The sequence below is a fragment of the Pteropus alecto genome, unplaced genomic scaffold (assembly GCF_000325575.1).
Source record: "Pteropus alecto unplaced genomic scaffold, ASM32557v1 scaffold98, whole genome shotgun sequence".
NCBI classification, from domain to species: domain Eukaryota; kingdom Metazoa; phylum Chordata; class Mammalia; order Chiroptera; family Pteropodidae; genus Pteropus; species Pteropus alecto.
The window spans coordinates 18,063,418-18,081,062 of NW_006443570.1; the positions used below are offsets into that span (position 1 = coordinate 18,063,418).

The 17,645-nt window shown below is 31.6% G+C and overlaps 2 protein-coding genes across 2 annotated transcripts in view; one reads left to right on the top strand and one right to left on the bottom strand.

Annotated features, from left to right (window-relative positions):
- Window positions 1-4,514, top strand: part of TEFM (transcription elongation factor, mitochondrial) — a 5,571-nt gene extending 1,057 nt beyond the window's left edge. The window contains exons 3-5 of the mRNA XM_015599293.2: window positions 1-400; window positions 2,535-2,684; window positions 3,715-4,514. The exon at window positions 1-400 is cut by the window's left edge and continues 1 nt beyond it. Coding sequence (XP_015454779.1) covers window positions 1-400; window positions 2,535-2,684; window positions 3,715-4,152 — 988 coding nt within the window. The 3' untranslated portion in view covers window positions 4,153-4,514. The remainder of the gene's footprint in view (window positions 401-2,534; window positions 2,685-3,714) is intronic.
- A 1,316-nt stretch (window positions 4,515-5,830) lies between these two features.
- ATAD5 (ATPase family, AAA domain containing 5) overlaps window positions 5,831-17,645 on the bottom strand; it is a 32,315-nt gene continuing 20,500 nt past the window's right edge. Inside the window, exons 15-23 of the mRNA XM_006924978.3 lie at window positions 15,838-16,014; window positions 15,435-15,568; window positions 14,882-14,975; window positions 13,731-13,795; window positions 10,969-11,149; window positions 8,961-9,139; window positions 7,645-8,471; window positions 7,041-7,199; window positions 5,831-6,936 (exon numbers count right to left, since the gene is read on the bottom strand). Coding sequence (XP_006925040.1) covers window positions 6,858-6,936; window positions 7,041-7,199; window positions 7,645-8,471; window positions 8,961-9,139; window positions 10,969-11,149; window positions 13,731-13,795; window positions 14,882-14,975; window positions 15,435-15,568; window positions 15,838-16,014 — 1,895 coding nt within the window. The 3' untranslated portion in view covers window positions 5,831-6,857. The remainder of the gene's footprint in view (window positions 6,937-7,040; window positions 7,200-7,644; window positions 8,472-8,960; window positions 9,140-10,968; window positions 11,150-13,730; window positions 13,796-14,881; window positions 14,976-15,434; window positions 15,569-15,837; window positions 16,015-17,645) is intronic.

The window sequence follows — 17,645 nt, forward strand, 5'->3', positions numbered from 1 at the left end:
CTGTCAGAAAAAATCCACTGCACCTAAGAAAATTATTTCCAATGTTGCTTTTTGTAATGAAAATACAAAGAAATCTGGAAATGAACTTGACAAGCTCTTCTCTTCAGAACAGCAGGCTTCCATCTTGCACGTGTTGAATACAGCATCTGATAAAGAACTTGAAGCTTTCAAATTGCTTCGTGGGAGAAAGTCCATCAATATTGTAGAGCACAGAGAAAAGTTTGGGCCATTTCAGAATTTGGAGAGTTTAATGAATGTGCCCTTGTTCCAGTATAAAACTACCATTCAAGTTTGTAACTCCATTCTTTGTCCAGAGACTGGAGGGAAAAAAAGAAAGTCGCAGGAAAACCGGCTCTTGAGAAAGCTCATCAAACCGGAAATAGGAAGAGAGAGACTTAAGGTATACCCTTTTTCTTAATGTTTGTTATACTACCTAAATATTTGAGAACCTACTTTGCAAAACACTATTCTGGGCACCAGTTGGTAGGCCCAGACATACACATATTATAAGATAACCTATTATACAAAGTAGTGTGTGATCAGTATCAAAGAATGAGATATATAGTTTGTTAATTTGCTGGGAAAAGTCTACTGGAAGAACTCAGCTTGGATCTTGGAGAGAGAGAGGCAAGCTGAAAGAGGAGGGTGTTCTGGAAAGAAAGAACAGTGACATAGAGAAGTAGGTCTGTGCAAGGTTTATTTAAGAGGAATGTTGAGATATCTCGCTGTGTCTGCTAGTTATGTTGGGAGTAATGAGAAATTAAGATGCAAAGATAGCTTATGGCCAAGGAGTGACTTTAGAACATTATATTTGTCTTTCCAGTAGGTTTAAAGTTATTTTCTGCCCCCATCCTCCCTTTAAAAAGCGTTCGGAAAGCAAGTCTTTTTCATTGTTCTCTGAAAAAGTAAATATTAGAATTACTTGACACATCAAACATTAAACCTTGGAGGAACTTGGGTCCTATGTTGCATTACTTGATAAAATATTCTCATCCCATAATAATCAATTTTTATGGAGTTTTCAATTTTGGAGAGATTACAGATACTTTTTGAAAACCGTTGAAAGCTGTGGACACTCTTCAGGAAAAATATAAGACAGCTAGCTAGACAGACATACATACACAGAATATTGCAGCAACTTTCAGAGGACTTGCAGATTTCATTCATCTGGACTCCTAATAGAACTCCCACTGATCTGAAACATTTGAACCAAATTTTTCACGGTTTGGATTTTCATTCAAACTTATGGCTAAAACTATTATTTATACTCAGATTAGTGGAGTTACATCTTATTTAGAGGCCTAGGTTCTAAACTTAGTTTGTATGGAGAAAATCATGCGGTAAAGCCCTTGGAAAAAATCTTTTGCTGATGAAGTACTGTAGGCAACCTGGTTCAGTAATTCTTATGCACACTAAAGCTCAAGGATCATTGAACTTAAGAACCAAAAGAAGGCCTGTATTTTGTAGATGTCTGGACATCTAAACTATTCTGCCTTTAATGGATATTTATCCATTCCTTGGCAGTGAGAGGGAGATGGGTATAGGATTATGAAATGTTCCTGCTTATCTGCCTCTGTATCTATAGAACATATTAATTTGTCCATATAACTAAATGAACCATGTGGGAATGAGGTGATGCCATTGTATTGTTTCCAGCCCAGACTTCGCACAGAGCTAAATCCATATATCCAATTATCTATTACATACTTCCCCTTAGAAGCATCCTGAACAAAATAGATTAAAAAACTTGTTTCCCCTGACCTTCCATCTGCCTATCATCATCTTGATTAATGATGCCAGTCACTGAAATAAAACTGGAGTTACCCTAGGCTCCTTGATCATCCCACATATCAGTTCTATTCACATTATCTCTGATGTTTCTTATCCTTCTCACTGCTACTGTCTTAATACTCTGTCATGTAACAGTTACCTAGAACAAATCCCTATCTCTAGTCTAGCCTCCTCTGGTCCATCTTCCACAAAGCTGTGATCTTTTCGACTGTAAATCTCATGTCATGCCTGAATGTTACATGCTTTAGTTGTTCTCTATAGCTCTCAGGATAAAGCAAGTTACCCCTCTGCCCTTTTCCCAGTTGCATTCTTTATTCCACTGCCTGAGGTGTCAAACCATCTTACCATGTGGACATCTGGATGAAATAACTTCCCGTTTACCATTTTACTCATTCTCCTAGTCCTCCAGTAAGTCTTCCCTGACCATTTCTCCTTTCTACAGTGTAACTATTGTATGGCGATATTTCTTATAATGTATGGCTATGTTCCTGGTTTCCCAGGATCTAGCACAGTCCCCAGCAACATTTGCGTATTTAAGTGCCTACTTTAAGCTAGGTGTTGAGGACAGTTAAAGGTTCTTTATCTGTAAACTGTTACTGGTTACCTTTTGATAATTTCTCTAAGAATTCTTAGTTCATGAACTGTAAATGTATTTCTATTACCTAATTTCGATTTGTTTTTTAGCTTAAATTTTCTGTCAAAATTAGTTTACACTTGCAATTAAAGCAGGCTTTTTGTTTTAGGCAGTTAATAGTATCGTATCCATTGTTTTTGGTACTCGAAGAATTGCCTGGGCTCACCTTGATCGTAAATTGGTAGTGCTAGACTGGAAGCAAAATGAATGTTGCCCGTTGATGAAAGGAACATACTTATCTTCTGTCTACTTAGAAGAGGTAAGGCAGTTACACCTCCAAATTCCTACCTGCTAGAGCTCCTTGTACAGTTTAATCTTCTAAAAAGGAATGTAATAAAATAGTAAGAATGGATTTTCTTTTAGTTATTATTACCCTGTAATAAAATAGTAAGAATGGATTTTCTTTTAGTTATTATTACCCATTCCAATTATGTTTTCCATCACCAGTGATTTTTTTAAAAATTGAATCTTTCATTTATTTCAAGAAATGCCTATATAGCAAAGGCAGCTACTGAAATCTTAAAAGGAATGTAATAAAATAGTAAGGATGGATTTTCTTTTAGTTATTATTACCCTGTAATAAAATAGTAAGAATGGATTTTCTTTTAGTTATTATTACCCATTCCAATTATGTTTTCCATCACCAGTGATTTTTTTAAAAATTGAATCTTTCATTTATTTCAAGAAATGCCTATATAGCAAAGGCAGCTACTGAAAAGAGCAATGGTATATTATTTCTAAATGTTATAAATCTTCAACATCTATTCAGAAAGCTTATTTTTTAAAATGCTATCACTTATTTTCTCATTTGAGTCTTTGAAAGCTGAGATGGGCAATAATTATCACCCTGATTATACCTATTAAAACTGGTTCAATCAAGCATCTGATGTGATTAGTCAGTTGCAGAGGTGATTGATTTTAAGCTCGTTATTCTAACCCTATGCTCTACTCTAGAAATTTTTAAAAGGTTAATAAAAGTTTTAAGTTGTCTGATCTTAAAGCCAACATAGATTTTAGAAATTATGAGCCCATTTTACAGATGAAGAAAGTAGTACTTAGGAAGACTAAATGGCTTGTCTTAGCTCAGCTTGTGCCTGATAGAACCATGACCAGAACTTGGCTGTCTTGACTCTTCTATAAATGCTTTTCCAATTACTTCAAAATTGTCAATAGCAATATAACGTAAGTTATATATTTTAAAAACAGAAGTGGGACAGAGAGGGGACCCAAACAATGAAACTTAATGACTTCTGCTCATTTATGTATTTTTTTTTTTTTTTTTTTTAAAGATTTCTTCAGTCATTTCAAAGATACCTAAAGCAGACTTTTATGTTCTGGAAAAAACAGGACTTTCAATTCAGAACTCTTCTTTGTTTCCGATACTATTACATTTGCATACCATAGAAGCCATGCTTTATGCCTTATTAAACAAAACTTTTGCCCAGGATGGCCAACATCAGGTGCTGAGCATGAACCGAAATGCAGTGGGGAAGCACTTTGAACTAATGGTTGGTGACACCCGGACTAGTGGAAAAGAACTAGTGAAGCAGTTTCTCTCAGAGTCTGTACTGAAAGAAGAGCCTCGGGTATTCTTCCCAACAGATAAGATAGTCCACTACAGACAGATGTTTTCGTCTACTGAACAATACAGAATAGAAGAGTTATATGATTCATTATTACAAGCTGTTGCCTTCTATGAATTAGCAGTGTTTGACACTCAACCTTAAAATTCTGATGATATATAATGTTTTAATGTTAAATTATATTTATTAGCTTTAAAGTTGCAAAAACCAACTGTGTAGAACATCCATATTAATGGAGAAGAAAACATGTTTTGTAGACGTTTAAAGTCAGACTTTTGGCTCTTCAGTGGTTTACACAATAAGCCAAGGCCAAATCAATAATTATGAGATTCTATGCCTTTATAGTTTTAAGTGTTAAATAATAAGATAGCCCCTAAACAGCCAAAACGAGAAACAAAGTTATCTTTAAAAGCAAATACCATCTATACTAAAGAATTTGCTGAAATAGAGAATGAGTTTTTCTGAGTGGTGCTCATTGTGGGAATAAAGTTAAATATAACTGATAACACAACTTGTGGAATCCTCTTCTTATTCTGTAAAAAGAATGTGATTTGATGCACTACGTCCAAAAGGTGATTTTCATCAGCTCAAGCTATCAAGCACAGAACAAGCCAGCTTTGTCTAATTATTAGGCTCATTATATTACTTTGAAATCTTTTACTTGACAGACCATCTTTTGAGAAAAGTAGCACTATTTTTCCATTATATCTGCCTTAGTCCAAGTCTATGTAGCAAAGGCAGCTACTGAAAAAAGCAATGGTAGATTATTTCTAAATGTTATAGATCTTCATCACTATATTCATAAAGCTTATTTTTAAAAATACTATCACTTATTTTCTCATTTGAGAAAATATACCTCACCTATACTGAACCCAGGTTTCTTTGATGTCAAAGCATTGTCTTTAAAAGTGAAATATACTTATTGGGGAAAATTTCAAATAATCAGGAATGTATAAAATAAGTGGAAGTCCTCCAGCACCTTGAAACTCCTTGGAGAGTTTAGGATACACTCTAGACTTGTTGCCATACACATGTAAAACTCTACAGTTGAATGGTTGTATCATAAATATCCCCACCTTGGAAATGTAGATATCTCAAACTATACATGTCTAAAATCATTCTCTTCCAAACCACCTCCTTTGCTACTGTTTTATACTTCGGTTAACAGCCTCACCAACCATCCAGTTGTTCATGCCAGACACGTGGTATTATACTTCCCACATTATTTCTGGAAATAGCTATAAATGAAAATGTGTCTGTTTTAGACATTGGTAGGATAGGATCCTAAGTATTGAAAACTCATCAAAATTTGCTTACTTTTATCACAAAAGTATATCTAAATCTTACAGGAATTTATCACCTTTAAGAATTGAGAAAAAAATTTTCCCCAAATTATGTTAAGCCTAAAATATTAAATGTGTCCCTCTTAAGAAGGAAAATATCTCAGTTATTCTTGATTTTTCATCATTTAAATATAATTCTATGGACTTATTTTAACTTTAGTTCCTCAATTATTGAGGGTTATCAGAATTTCCTAATAATAAAAGACCAGATTAACAGGTAAGGGCTCTTCAGGTAATGAACTCTGTATTCGATAGAAAAAAAATTTATATACGTTAAAAAATGTTTTGCGTCTTATTCTCTCTTGTACAGGACAAACCCTATAAGATATAGCCTATATCCAAACCTATATAATATCCATAATTACTCACGTGATTATATCTAGAACTCCTATTTAAACCTGGGACATGTCTTTAATTTAATCAACATATTACCAATACAAGAAAAAATAGGTTAAACAAGAGGTAAAAACATCTTCATATACATTTTAAGCAGGTATCATCTATATTTTTCAGCAGTACAAAATCAGGATCTTTTTGAGGTGAAAATGTAATTTACCAGATAATTTAACAATATTAAGCTAATATAAACACCTGAAATAGAAAACTATTTTCAGGTACACCTGATTATGTAACTGCAAAAATTATTGTAAGTGAAATGTGGTACTTTACAACCTTATAGTTAAAAATACATACTTTCTCCAAAAACATTAAATGAAAATGGCTATTATATATAATCTCCTTCAGTGGAATCCTTTGTTATGGTTTTAATGAATAGCAGTTTATCCAAAGATATATTAACATCATTAATATCTTTACGAAATAAAACATCAATGATATAAAAATACAAGAAAAATGTACAAGGCAAGTGATTTAAGTTGGCAAAATATACAAGATATCACATATCTTGTTGGTAAAAAACATGAAAACTACAATTCGTAATCTTGATTTCACAGTCAACATTTAATGATTCAATGGTAAAATATGTTGGAGCATGCTAAAATTTATCAGGAAGATCTTTTTAAAAAATGAAGCATGATTTCTCAGGAAGTTTTCTTATGAATTATATATGTAATTCTGTTATTCTGGACTGTGTAAACATTAAAAAGGTTATCACCTAGGAGATTCATATTAACTTGAGAGTACTGACACTTGGTTGGAGATAGGTGGATTAAAAGGTCCCAGGAAAGGGGAAAATTATTTATTAGTGTAACACTGAAACATCTTTAGAACTATCTTGGTGAATTCTACCTCCTAGAAACAGCTCACTCACAAAAATACTCCAACAAAGCTAAATCAGATAATACAAAAAATTCAGAAAAAAAACCTACCACATCATAAATACAATTTGTAACACAATTTTTTTCATTTTAAATATTTGCACACTAATAAAAAATATACAGTCTGTTTTAAATGTACATTAAGAGAAACTCTTACATGAAAATCAATATAAAAATGTATCTTAGGGACCACATCACAATCTGTACAAGGCATTGGTAATGTAGAATATTAAGGGAAGCCAGCTGCCAAAGTGTTCACAACCTCTTTTGACATGTTAAGGTGAATTCCTTCAAGATAATGCAGGAACCTGTCAAAATTACAAGGAAAATTATAATTTGTTAATATTTCTATCAGATGAAAATACTAATCTTGAAATTGCTTTCTAAAATGTTATTTTTATAGAGCTTTTACCTTCTTTTACTTTTTCCTTGTTCTTTTAGCTTCTCGGTCCTACAAATGTTTCGAAGAGTTGGCAAATATTCAATTATGCTAGCTTGTCTATTACCCAGGTTCAGAAGAGATCGACTAGAAAATACGCTTTTAATGACTGCTACCCTCTTCCAAGAACAGCTGTAAATTAAAAATAATGCATTACTTTTTTAGTGCCCAATAAAAATGCAACAATCTCAAATACAACCAGCTTCTGGTTCCTGCTTCTCCTTGCTTCTGGTCTAGTCTAGATTAACTAGATTCCAGATTAATTTCCTTTATCATTTCAACCCATCAACCACTCCCATACTGAAATATCTAATGGCTGGCTACCTGCTCTCTACCACAGCAAATCCAAACCCTTTTCCCTGTCATTCAAGAGTCTCCCAATTCTAGCCCACCCTAATTTCTCAATTTTCTTCCCAGCATTCAGACTAGTCTCCTTAACTGTCTCATTAGAACTACATTACTGATATCAAAGGCTTACCATGATCAATAAAGCCCAGCATTTCAAAATTAGTAAGAACCTAATAATTTCCCCTTTACCATTTATTATTGAAAAATAAAAAGTAAAAGGAAGACTTACTCTAAATTAGCCACTGACTGACTAAAGTATACATTGTTGCGCTTTTGTGAAACATTAAAAGTAAGGTCTTTCGTTGGATCTCTGCCTAATTTCTTGCAAGAATTCAAGGTTTCCAATGCTTTGGAAATAGTAGAAGAACACTTAGTAAAGCTGAGAGCCTCTACAGCTGCCTTTAATTCTCCAGAGCTTTGAGAAGTCCATCCATCACTGTTCTCAAGACTGAACTCATCACAAAGTCCACTTTTAACCTTTCCATTTGTCCAACTAAAGTCATTTTTACCAAGTTCCTTCTGTTCCCTTACATCAGTTAAAAGGGCATCTAAGAAGGACATGTTATCCATGAACTCAGTGAGAGAATTTAAACAGTGAGAAATAAGGGCAGAACATTTTTTTTCTGCTGGTGTTTTAGGAGGACAAGGAATAGATTCAATGTTAGACTCTAAACATTTGTTCAGTTTCTTTGTCTCTGGATTGCTTTCTTTGGTTTTGCTTTCTTCTGAATTTGAAGATGATGCAGAAAAGTCCAATCCGGTGTCAAATAAGTCACTATCATCTAGAATTACCATCTTTTTCTTATGTTTCTTTTTTTGTGACTTTTTAAATGGCTTCTCTCCAGAATGTTTCCTAGCAAGACATTTCATATTTTTTGTTGCTGCACTGGTGTCCACACTTACTGATGAACCACAAAGGTTTTCTGTTTCTGAAATGATAACAGGTAATGGTAGAATGAACTCAAGATTACTATATAAGAAATCTACATTCCGCATTTGGAATTCTGTAAGAAGCTGGATGAGTTTATGCCATTCTTCCTTTGTTCTGGTTTTGTGCTGAAAAACAATTTTGAGTAAAGAAATGTTATAACAATACATAGTTTAAACATTTTTCTACCCATATGAATATAGTGTCATTTGTATTCTATTTTCAAAGTAAAGAGTCACTACCCCTCATTTTATTAATCTACAGTCCCTTAATACACCAAAATAGTACTATGAATCTAAAAAATAAGTATAGACTGTTAATTTGAAGAATTCTCTAATATTCAGGATATACCCCAATTCAATAATTAGAAGCTCATTTGTACAAACAATACTTTTTCTGAAATATTTCTAATTTCTATTCTAAATATGTAATATGCATTTAGAGCAATGCTTATGCACCATTTGTCAAAGAGTTACAATATGTTAAAATCAGAAATCTGAAGCCTATGAAAACTATAAGCAAATTTAAGTTAACCTTAAGATTGAAAAGATAGGAGTGAGTGTTGAGAAGATGAAAAGAACATAAATTTAACATTCCAAACTAGCCATTGAAAATACCTTCAAAAATGAAAACAGGTCTTCAGATGGGGAGAAAATGTTCGTAAGGCCAAACGAGGTCTCAACGCAGCCAGTGTCACATTTGGGAAGGTCTACAGGAGTCCTCTTAGTATTTTTAGGGTTATTTTTAGAATCAGAGCCATCTTCAGAGCAAACAAGTTGCACATTTCTGCTTCCTCCTTCAAAATTAATAAAAAAGTATTTTGTTAATATATCTATTTTTAACAAATCACTGCAAACAATTATTTAATGTAAGATTCTTTGGCATCTTTTGATCCTATACCCCCATTTTGTTCTTCTCCACATATGTAGTTAATTCATAAAGAGTACAATACAAACATTTCTAGCAAACACAGGTTAAGTGAGGTGGTAGTGGGCTTACAAAACACCCCAATAGAAAAAAGTGCAAAGACTATAAAAAGACAAGCCACATAAGAAATACAAATAAATATCTCACAAACTCATAAAAAATGTGCAAGTTCACTAGTGATCGTGGAAATGCAAATTAAAAGATACTGATCATTTTTCACTTTTTAAAATTTGCAAATTAAAATGACTGATAACCTAGCTTTCCCAAAAGTGCATATAAAAGAACCATCATAGACTCTTGGTGGGAACATAAACTCGTATAATTATTTTTGGAAGGCAACCTGGCAATACCTATCAAAATGTAAAATGTATAGCCTTTGGCTCAGCAACCACACTTGAATTCTCTCCAACAGAAGTACTCAGAGACATGCTCAAGAATGTATGTATAAAGATATTCACTGTATACTTTAATGACAAACTGAAGATAACTTAAATGTCCCTAAATAGGAAATCATTAATTATATTATGTTACAGCCATTCTATATTATGAAATAGCATGCAGCTGTGAAAAAAGAGGGAGTAGAAATGTTAAGTACTGACAAATTGTTGGGTGAAAAAAAAGCAAAATGTTTAACAATATAAATAGTATTGGTTAATTTTGCTAAATAAGTAGGAAGCAATATTTGTATATGCATAGACAAAGGTCTAACAGTGGCTACCTTTAAAAAGTGAAAAAGATCTTTTTTACTTTTCATACTTCTGCACTGTTAGAATTTCTAATGAGTGCATATCTGTTTTTTTAAAAGACAGGAATGAAATGCATATAAGATCTTCAACAAATAATGCTATAATTAGTTTTTGTCTTGTAAAGTCTTAGTATAGCACCTTATATCCAGTAGTATGGTGATAATTTGTTTTTTATAACAGGTTATTTTCCATGTTTTATTTATCATATTTACTTGCAAGAAGTAGTGAAAACTACCAACTTCTGTTGAATTAAATGTACAGTTGTCTACCTTGAAAAAGAACATATTAAAAATTTGAAGTAATCAAAGAAAAAAACTGAGACAGGATTAATATTACAGAACTTCACCTTGGTTTTATTTAAATATTTGTATATTTCCCAGAGCAGACTCTAACTACAAAACTGTCACTATGAAGCATGGAAACCACAAACTATGAACTTCTTCAGGAAAGGAACCATGTTTTATTCATGTAAACACAACACCTGGCATAGAAGTCCTCAATAAGCACCTGTGACTTGAATTAGGTAATAATGACTAAAGATTGATCATAAAGCATTTCTGAAATTATAAAGGTTTTAGGAAAAATAGAATTATAGACTATTTAAAAGGGAACTTACAACAGTCATATAAAAATAATTTTTATATATGGAAAAATCACCCATTTTTATATAAGTGATAAAAAGAAGTTACTAATAGAATTCTGTTTATAAGAAATTATATGTTTATAAATGTTTAAGTAACAATTTGTTGTAGGTTCAGTTTAATTCTATTTATCCACATTTAATGTTTACAAAACTTTTCATCAACAAAGTTGACATAGGTATGTTTATTTTTAAGATTAACGTGATATCTAGATGCTCAAAAGTTTTATAATCATTCAAATATTTTGGCATAGCATATATTTTAACATAGGGTCCCATTATAGAAATTTCTTTTATAACACAGCAACTTACGACAAAAGGATAATGGCCTTTCTTCTAAAAATCCACCTCCACTTCTAATCCAGAATTGTAAGTAAAGGATACTTTTCCTGATATCACAAGTATTTGCAGTTAACAATGTTACAAAGTCTTTTACATCAGTTCTAAAATTCTCAGTTAAGCAGATCATCTGTAGGTAGCTGGCAACATTTAGCTGAGAGTAAGACAGAAGAAGAGGAAAGAAAAATGGTCAATTGCAGAGTTAACAGAAATACATCAACAATATGTATCTAAAAGTTAACACAAATTTTGCTAAAATTCACAATGTCTCAAGCACTTATTGAGAATGAAACTGATCTGGAAAAATATAAAGGAAAACACTACCAAATTAAAAGCATTTACATATATTTCTTTTATTAATTGTATATATCTAAGAAAACTTTTATGGAGATTCTCCAACCTGAACCCTGGAGACAATTTTATTAAACCTTGAGAAGATCTCTTAGGATTAAATAATAGTACAACTTGATGGAATATTTTACAGCCATTAAAATTATAAATACTATAATAATACTAAAAAACATAATTTTTAAAAACCAGAATTAGAGAATTATATCAATGTATGCATAAAAGCATAAATGCAAGAAACAGAAAAGAAAAAAATGAAAAACATGATTTGTTGGGGATAATGGACCAAATAAAATGTTCCATTTTAGTGTTTATTAATATTGCTATCATATATTTTTTGTAAAACAACATGTAAAATTCACTTCCCATTGTTTATGGAAAGCTTTTTATCTATAAAACTGTATTTACATTTCACAGATTTTACAAAACTACTAGCATTTTTACTTTGTAGTAAATAAGACAAAAAATTTTCCCCTATGAAATCTTTGACTTTATTACACACACACATACACACTTCTGCACACTTCTGGAACAGGGTAAGACTTACTCATAGTCTATTGATTTATGACAAAACTAAAAGTAATTCAAAAGAAAAAAAACTGTCTTTTCAACAAACAGTGCTGGACAACTGGATATCTACTGGTAAAACAAATCACTCTTATGCCTTATTTCATATTGCATATAAAACTTTAAATCAAAGACCTATATGTCAAAACTACGAAATTTCTATAAAAACTTTGTAAGCTTGGGTTTGGTAAAAATTTCTTAAATAAGATACAAAAAACATAAACCATAAAAGATAAACTTGGTAAACAACTTCATTAAAACATTTTACTCTTTACAATTAAAAAAAATAAAAAGGTAAGCCACAAACTGGGAGAAAATATTTACAAAATACATATCCAATACAACTTTGTATCCAGAATATAAAAAGAACTGTTAAACTCCATAAGAAGACAAATCAATTTTAAAAATGGGCAAAGATTTGAACAGATACTTCACCAAAGAAGAAATACAGATGGCAAATGGACACATGAAAAGATACTCAACATCATGTCATTAAGGAAATGCAAATTGAAACCATGAGATACCAACAATATATAATGATTGTTATGGATAAAATCAAATAAATGGACAATTCCAACTTCTGGTGAGTATATGAAAAACAACTGGACACTCATGCATTGCTAGTAGGAATGCAAATTATTGGAACTTCAGAAAACAGTTTGTCAAGCTCTTCTAATATTAATCAAACCAACAATTCCACCTTTAAGTATTTAAGTAAAAGAAATGGAAATATATGTCTAGACAAAGACTTTAATGTGAATATTCATAGCAGCTTCATTTATAACAGTTTACCTGTAAACAACTCAAATGCCTATCAACAGGTGAGTGTGACAACACATATTTATATGTATGAAGTATATCCATACAATAGAATACTGCTCATTAATAGAAAGGAAAGAACTACTGCATAGGTTAACATGAATGAATCTGAAAAAGCATTATGTTGTATAAAAGAAAACTAAAAAATACCACCTATTATAAGATTTCATTTACATGAAACTACAACAGGCAAAATTACAGAAAAACAATGGAGCATAAGGAAAGTTTCTGAGATAATGAAAATGTATCTATTTCTCAAAATTCATTCAGTCATACACATAAAGTGGGTGAATTTTACTGTATATTAATTATACTTCAAAAAAGCTACTTAACAAAAGCAAACATGTAAACACACACATAGACATGGACACCACTATGGCTAACATTAAAAAGATGGACAATAGCTACCAGAATTCTCATGCACTGAAGACCTATTTGGTAGATTCTCTAAAAGTTAAAGAAATAGCATAATGCAGATGACTCAACATTTCTACCAACAGAACAGCACAGATAAATCTAAGAAACATAATGTTAAGTAAAAGAAACCAGACAAAAAGAACATGTTTCATACTATATGAAATTTCAGAATCGACAAAACTTAACATTGACCTTAATATTAAGGTTAATACAACATATTAGAATAGTGGTTACTTCTGGTTGGGGAGGGGAGTACTGACAGAAAAGGGCTCATGGGAACTTTTGGATGTGATGGAAATTTTGATCTGGGTAATGGTTACATGGTTTACGTATGTTAATATTTATCAAATTGTACGCTTAAGGGCATTTTAAGCACTGTTACTATGAAAAAAAACCAATGAACACAAGAGTCTAGTAAAAATTTGATTATTTGAAAAAAATTTTTTTATAATAACCAGTTTTCAAAAACTCAAAATTTTAACATATCCCTTAGCAACTAAATTTTAAAATCATAACTATCATAATAAATCACTTTTTACATAATTGTGATATATAACTTATGACCATCAAAATTCAAAACTTACCAGCGAAGGAGTATTGAAATTAATTTCTTCAAAGCAGCCATCGAACATTAAACTAAATGTTGGATCTATATAAAAAAACATTTTTTTAAACATGAAGACCAATAAATTATTTTTTCCAGTTATACTTTTTCTATGAACATATTCTATATTTTATCAGTAATAAAAATGAAATACCATGTTAAGTATAAAATGACAGAAACTGAATTTCTATCTTGACCTAAAGTAGCTGTGATATTTTAAACTACCATCTAACTTGTGATTATTATAATTTTTATTGAAACTTTTAGAGTACAATCACTGTCACATGGGCCATTAATTTATAAGTGGAGTCTAACATAAATACATTTTCCTAAAAAATCCATAGCAGAGATATACTGAATATTTACAATGAAATTAGAAAACAATGTCATAATACAATATTTATAATAAAAAAATTGTATGAGTTTGAAAATAAAACTTTGAATGCTAATTATTAGGAAGGTGGACCAATTCTGTTAGGCTGATGATGGCTTACTTTAGCTAAAATATGCAATAATACTTATGGAAGTATATTATCAGAGATTAAGGAATGGCTAAATTCAATATTAAGGAACTGCAAAAAGGTTGGGTTCCATAAAAAAATTGACCAATAAATGAGGTTTGGTGATCTAATTATGAGTAAAAGGCAAAGAGAAGGATCTGTTATTTTCCCCACCAAAACCTCTTTACTGGCTAGTCCAGAAATCTATCTACATCCTAGGCTGCTATTGGCTTCCTAAATATCTGACACCCAACACAGTAATTCAAAGTAAAATTCATTTTTAATGTCATTGCTATTTGCGAGGTATATTAATTTTATAATTATTTAAGACTGCCAATCAATTGCAAATTTGAATAATTCTTAGTTTAAAAATGATCTAAGAGCCTCCTCATTTTAGAAAAAGACTTAATTTACTAGCAAACTTTTAAAAAATTTATTTACTTATTTTAATTAGTTTCAAGTGTATAGTACATTGGTTAGACATCTATATAGTTCATAAAACAAAACTCCCAATTGCTCCCTCCCTCCCTACAAGCAAACTTTTTTAAAAAAACGTTTCTAACTAAAATTAGAATCTTTTTCCAAAATATTTTAACCAAAAATAATTAATTGTAAAATCACTGTTACCTACCACTTGTAGTAAGAATTACAGGTCTTTTAGTTGTTGCCATGAATGTTTTGATTGCATTCAAAAACCCAGCATCTTCCTCAAAAATGACATCAACCTAAGAATCATTTATTAGAATATTAATGTACTAAGTAACAATACACTCACTGAGCATCAGTTATGTATACATAGCAGATATACTATATGTCTGTTAGAAACAAAATCTATGAATTTACAAATAGTATGAAGTCAGCCCATGCTAAAACCTTACATCTTACAATATTAAAAGGGTAAAAAAATTATCAAACATTAAAAGAAATGCAGTCACCTGTAACTGGATAAATATGAGTCAGAATAATTTCTAAAATCATTGAATAATTAATAACTCTGGATTGCATTAATCACCTTCCTGAAAAATTCTTCTATGGTTGACAGTTCCACTTGCTTTAATTTCAAACTGATACAGTATTCCTGACTTTCTTGGCTATTTTGCAATACTTTACAGTAACACCTACAGTAATCTTTAGAATAAGTTTTTACCACTAGATATCACGAATATATACCTCTGTAAGCCTACCTCCTCAAAAAGAATGAGAGATGTTGCATTTTTCCTGTTGGGTTCCTCAGCTCCATATTCTTTGACATTTGAATTAGTTGTGTTTGTAGATTTAGTCTGAATAATTTGTTTCTGTTCAAAAAAATTTTTGATTCCTGCATAAATAAAATATTAACATTTTACAAAAAATCAACTTGTAATAAAACACTAGATATTTCCACAGAATAAGCTCAAACTGAAATTCTCCATCAAAACTGAAATAAAATATCAAAACTCTTATGTCGGACCTTCAGCATAGCTAAGCTTAAAAAACAGGCACTCAAGCAATGATCATATTTTTATCATAAAAAAAGATCATATTTTTATGTCTTAGGTTCTTTACCATTAAAAATGTCAAATTTATTTTGTCAATTTAATGTCTTACCTTTATTGTTTTCCAGAAGTTCTCCTAGTTCTTCATTATTTTTTGGCTTGGAAGACACTTTAAAATAATTTGCCAAAGTTTTAGGTGGAAGTGCTCGCTTTGATCCATTACTTTGTGGTAATGGTGGAGGAAGTTTCCTTGGTGATGTAACAACTTTCCTTGGGGAACTTAATTTTTCTGCCAAAAACAAATTGCACTCAAAAATAAATATTCTAAAAATTAAACCAATAGCAAAATGAGTTATCCTCAGTCTATCTTTCTACCAGTTAAAAATCAAAGATATAGAAATTTTCTCTCATATTCAAATCTCTGTATACTCAAATATTACTGTATTGTTAGTTATTCTATCAGTAGAGAAGGCAAAACCAGTTGATTGAAAAAGATACTCTTTTTCAAAGAAGCATATATTCTGAATCAAATAACGTTCATAATCCCTCCATTTACTTTCTCTATACCTATGTAAGAAAAGGCTGGAGGAAAAGTGATCATGGTACAGACTGAGCACATTATAGAACTCTGTTGTCAAATTTTAGCTTAGTTCTACAGTAAATTAATACTGCAAGTAAATGTTTTTCTAGAGATGTTATGGAGGACGGATACAAAGTCAAAAAATAAATGGTTGATTCCCCTCCCCCAAGAAGCCAATGGCATCCAGCATTTATTGCAGAGCATTTTCTCTCCTCTAACTACCCTGATTCAGTCTTTACATGTCCTAATTACATCATATGGCCTCAGGGCAGAATCTTCTACACATACTATCATATGTGCATAATTCCATGGCTGTGTCCTATTCTTTTTTTTGCACTTCTTATCTCCACAGATCTTATCATATATCTTGCATCTTATAAGTGTTTGAAAAAATTATCGAAAAATTTGAGTTTGAAAAAATCATAGACATTACTATCATTTCATAAAAACAGGGCATTTTAACACAATATTAAAAACATTTCTTTATACTAAATAGATTTCACCTTATTACAAAATTCACTAGTTTGTCCTTATTTTCCCACTTTTGTCCAAAGAATGCTTGATCATGGACTGGCATCAGTCCAAAGATTGGTTTTAGAAAATGCCAATTTATACTTTAAGATACTCGTAAGTTTTTAGCTAAATTTTATCAATATATTCTTTTTAAAGGACTTTCCACCAAAATAATCAGTTCCTTGGAGAAATAGCTTATTCTAGGTCTGGAACATCTTAACAAGCCAGAAAGCAAGGACACAAGCCAATTAAAAAGGTTTCCTCCTAGCCATAGATGAGACAATATGAGCACAAAAAGAAAAACAGTTTTGCTTCTGGCCAAGATACAGACTGGATTTACCCATCCATATGAAATAACAAAAAAGACCCATATTTGAAACAATGCTTTTCAAAACTTTAGATATCATGCAACAAAGGACAGTGATACCTGAGAGACAAGAAACAAACAAGATGAACTCTAGGGATTGCCTAGCTTATTGCTTTCGGAGAATTTCTAGGTCACAGTAATGTGGGGAAACCAGTCCAGAGGTTTCCCTGAGACTGAACTAGGAGTCCTGAGAAGCCAAGGGAGATAAGAGTTCATACGGCAGGATACCAAAGAGAAGATAGAGACACAGAGAACTCTGGAAATCTGCAGAAGCTCCCCATAAAGTCTTCAATTGAATAATGATCAGTGAAGGTTCTGGGGAAAATAATCCCTGAGGCTCACAGAGAACTGGGACAGTTACTCTTCCTACTAAAGAGAATGGCAAACTTCATAATTAATGTAGAAGTGGACAGAGTACTAAGAAGGATTCTGCCTAAGGATGGGGTTAAATTAACTCTAG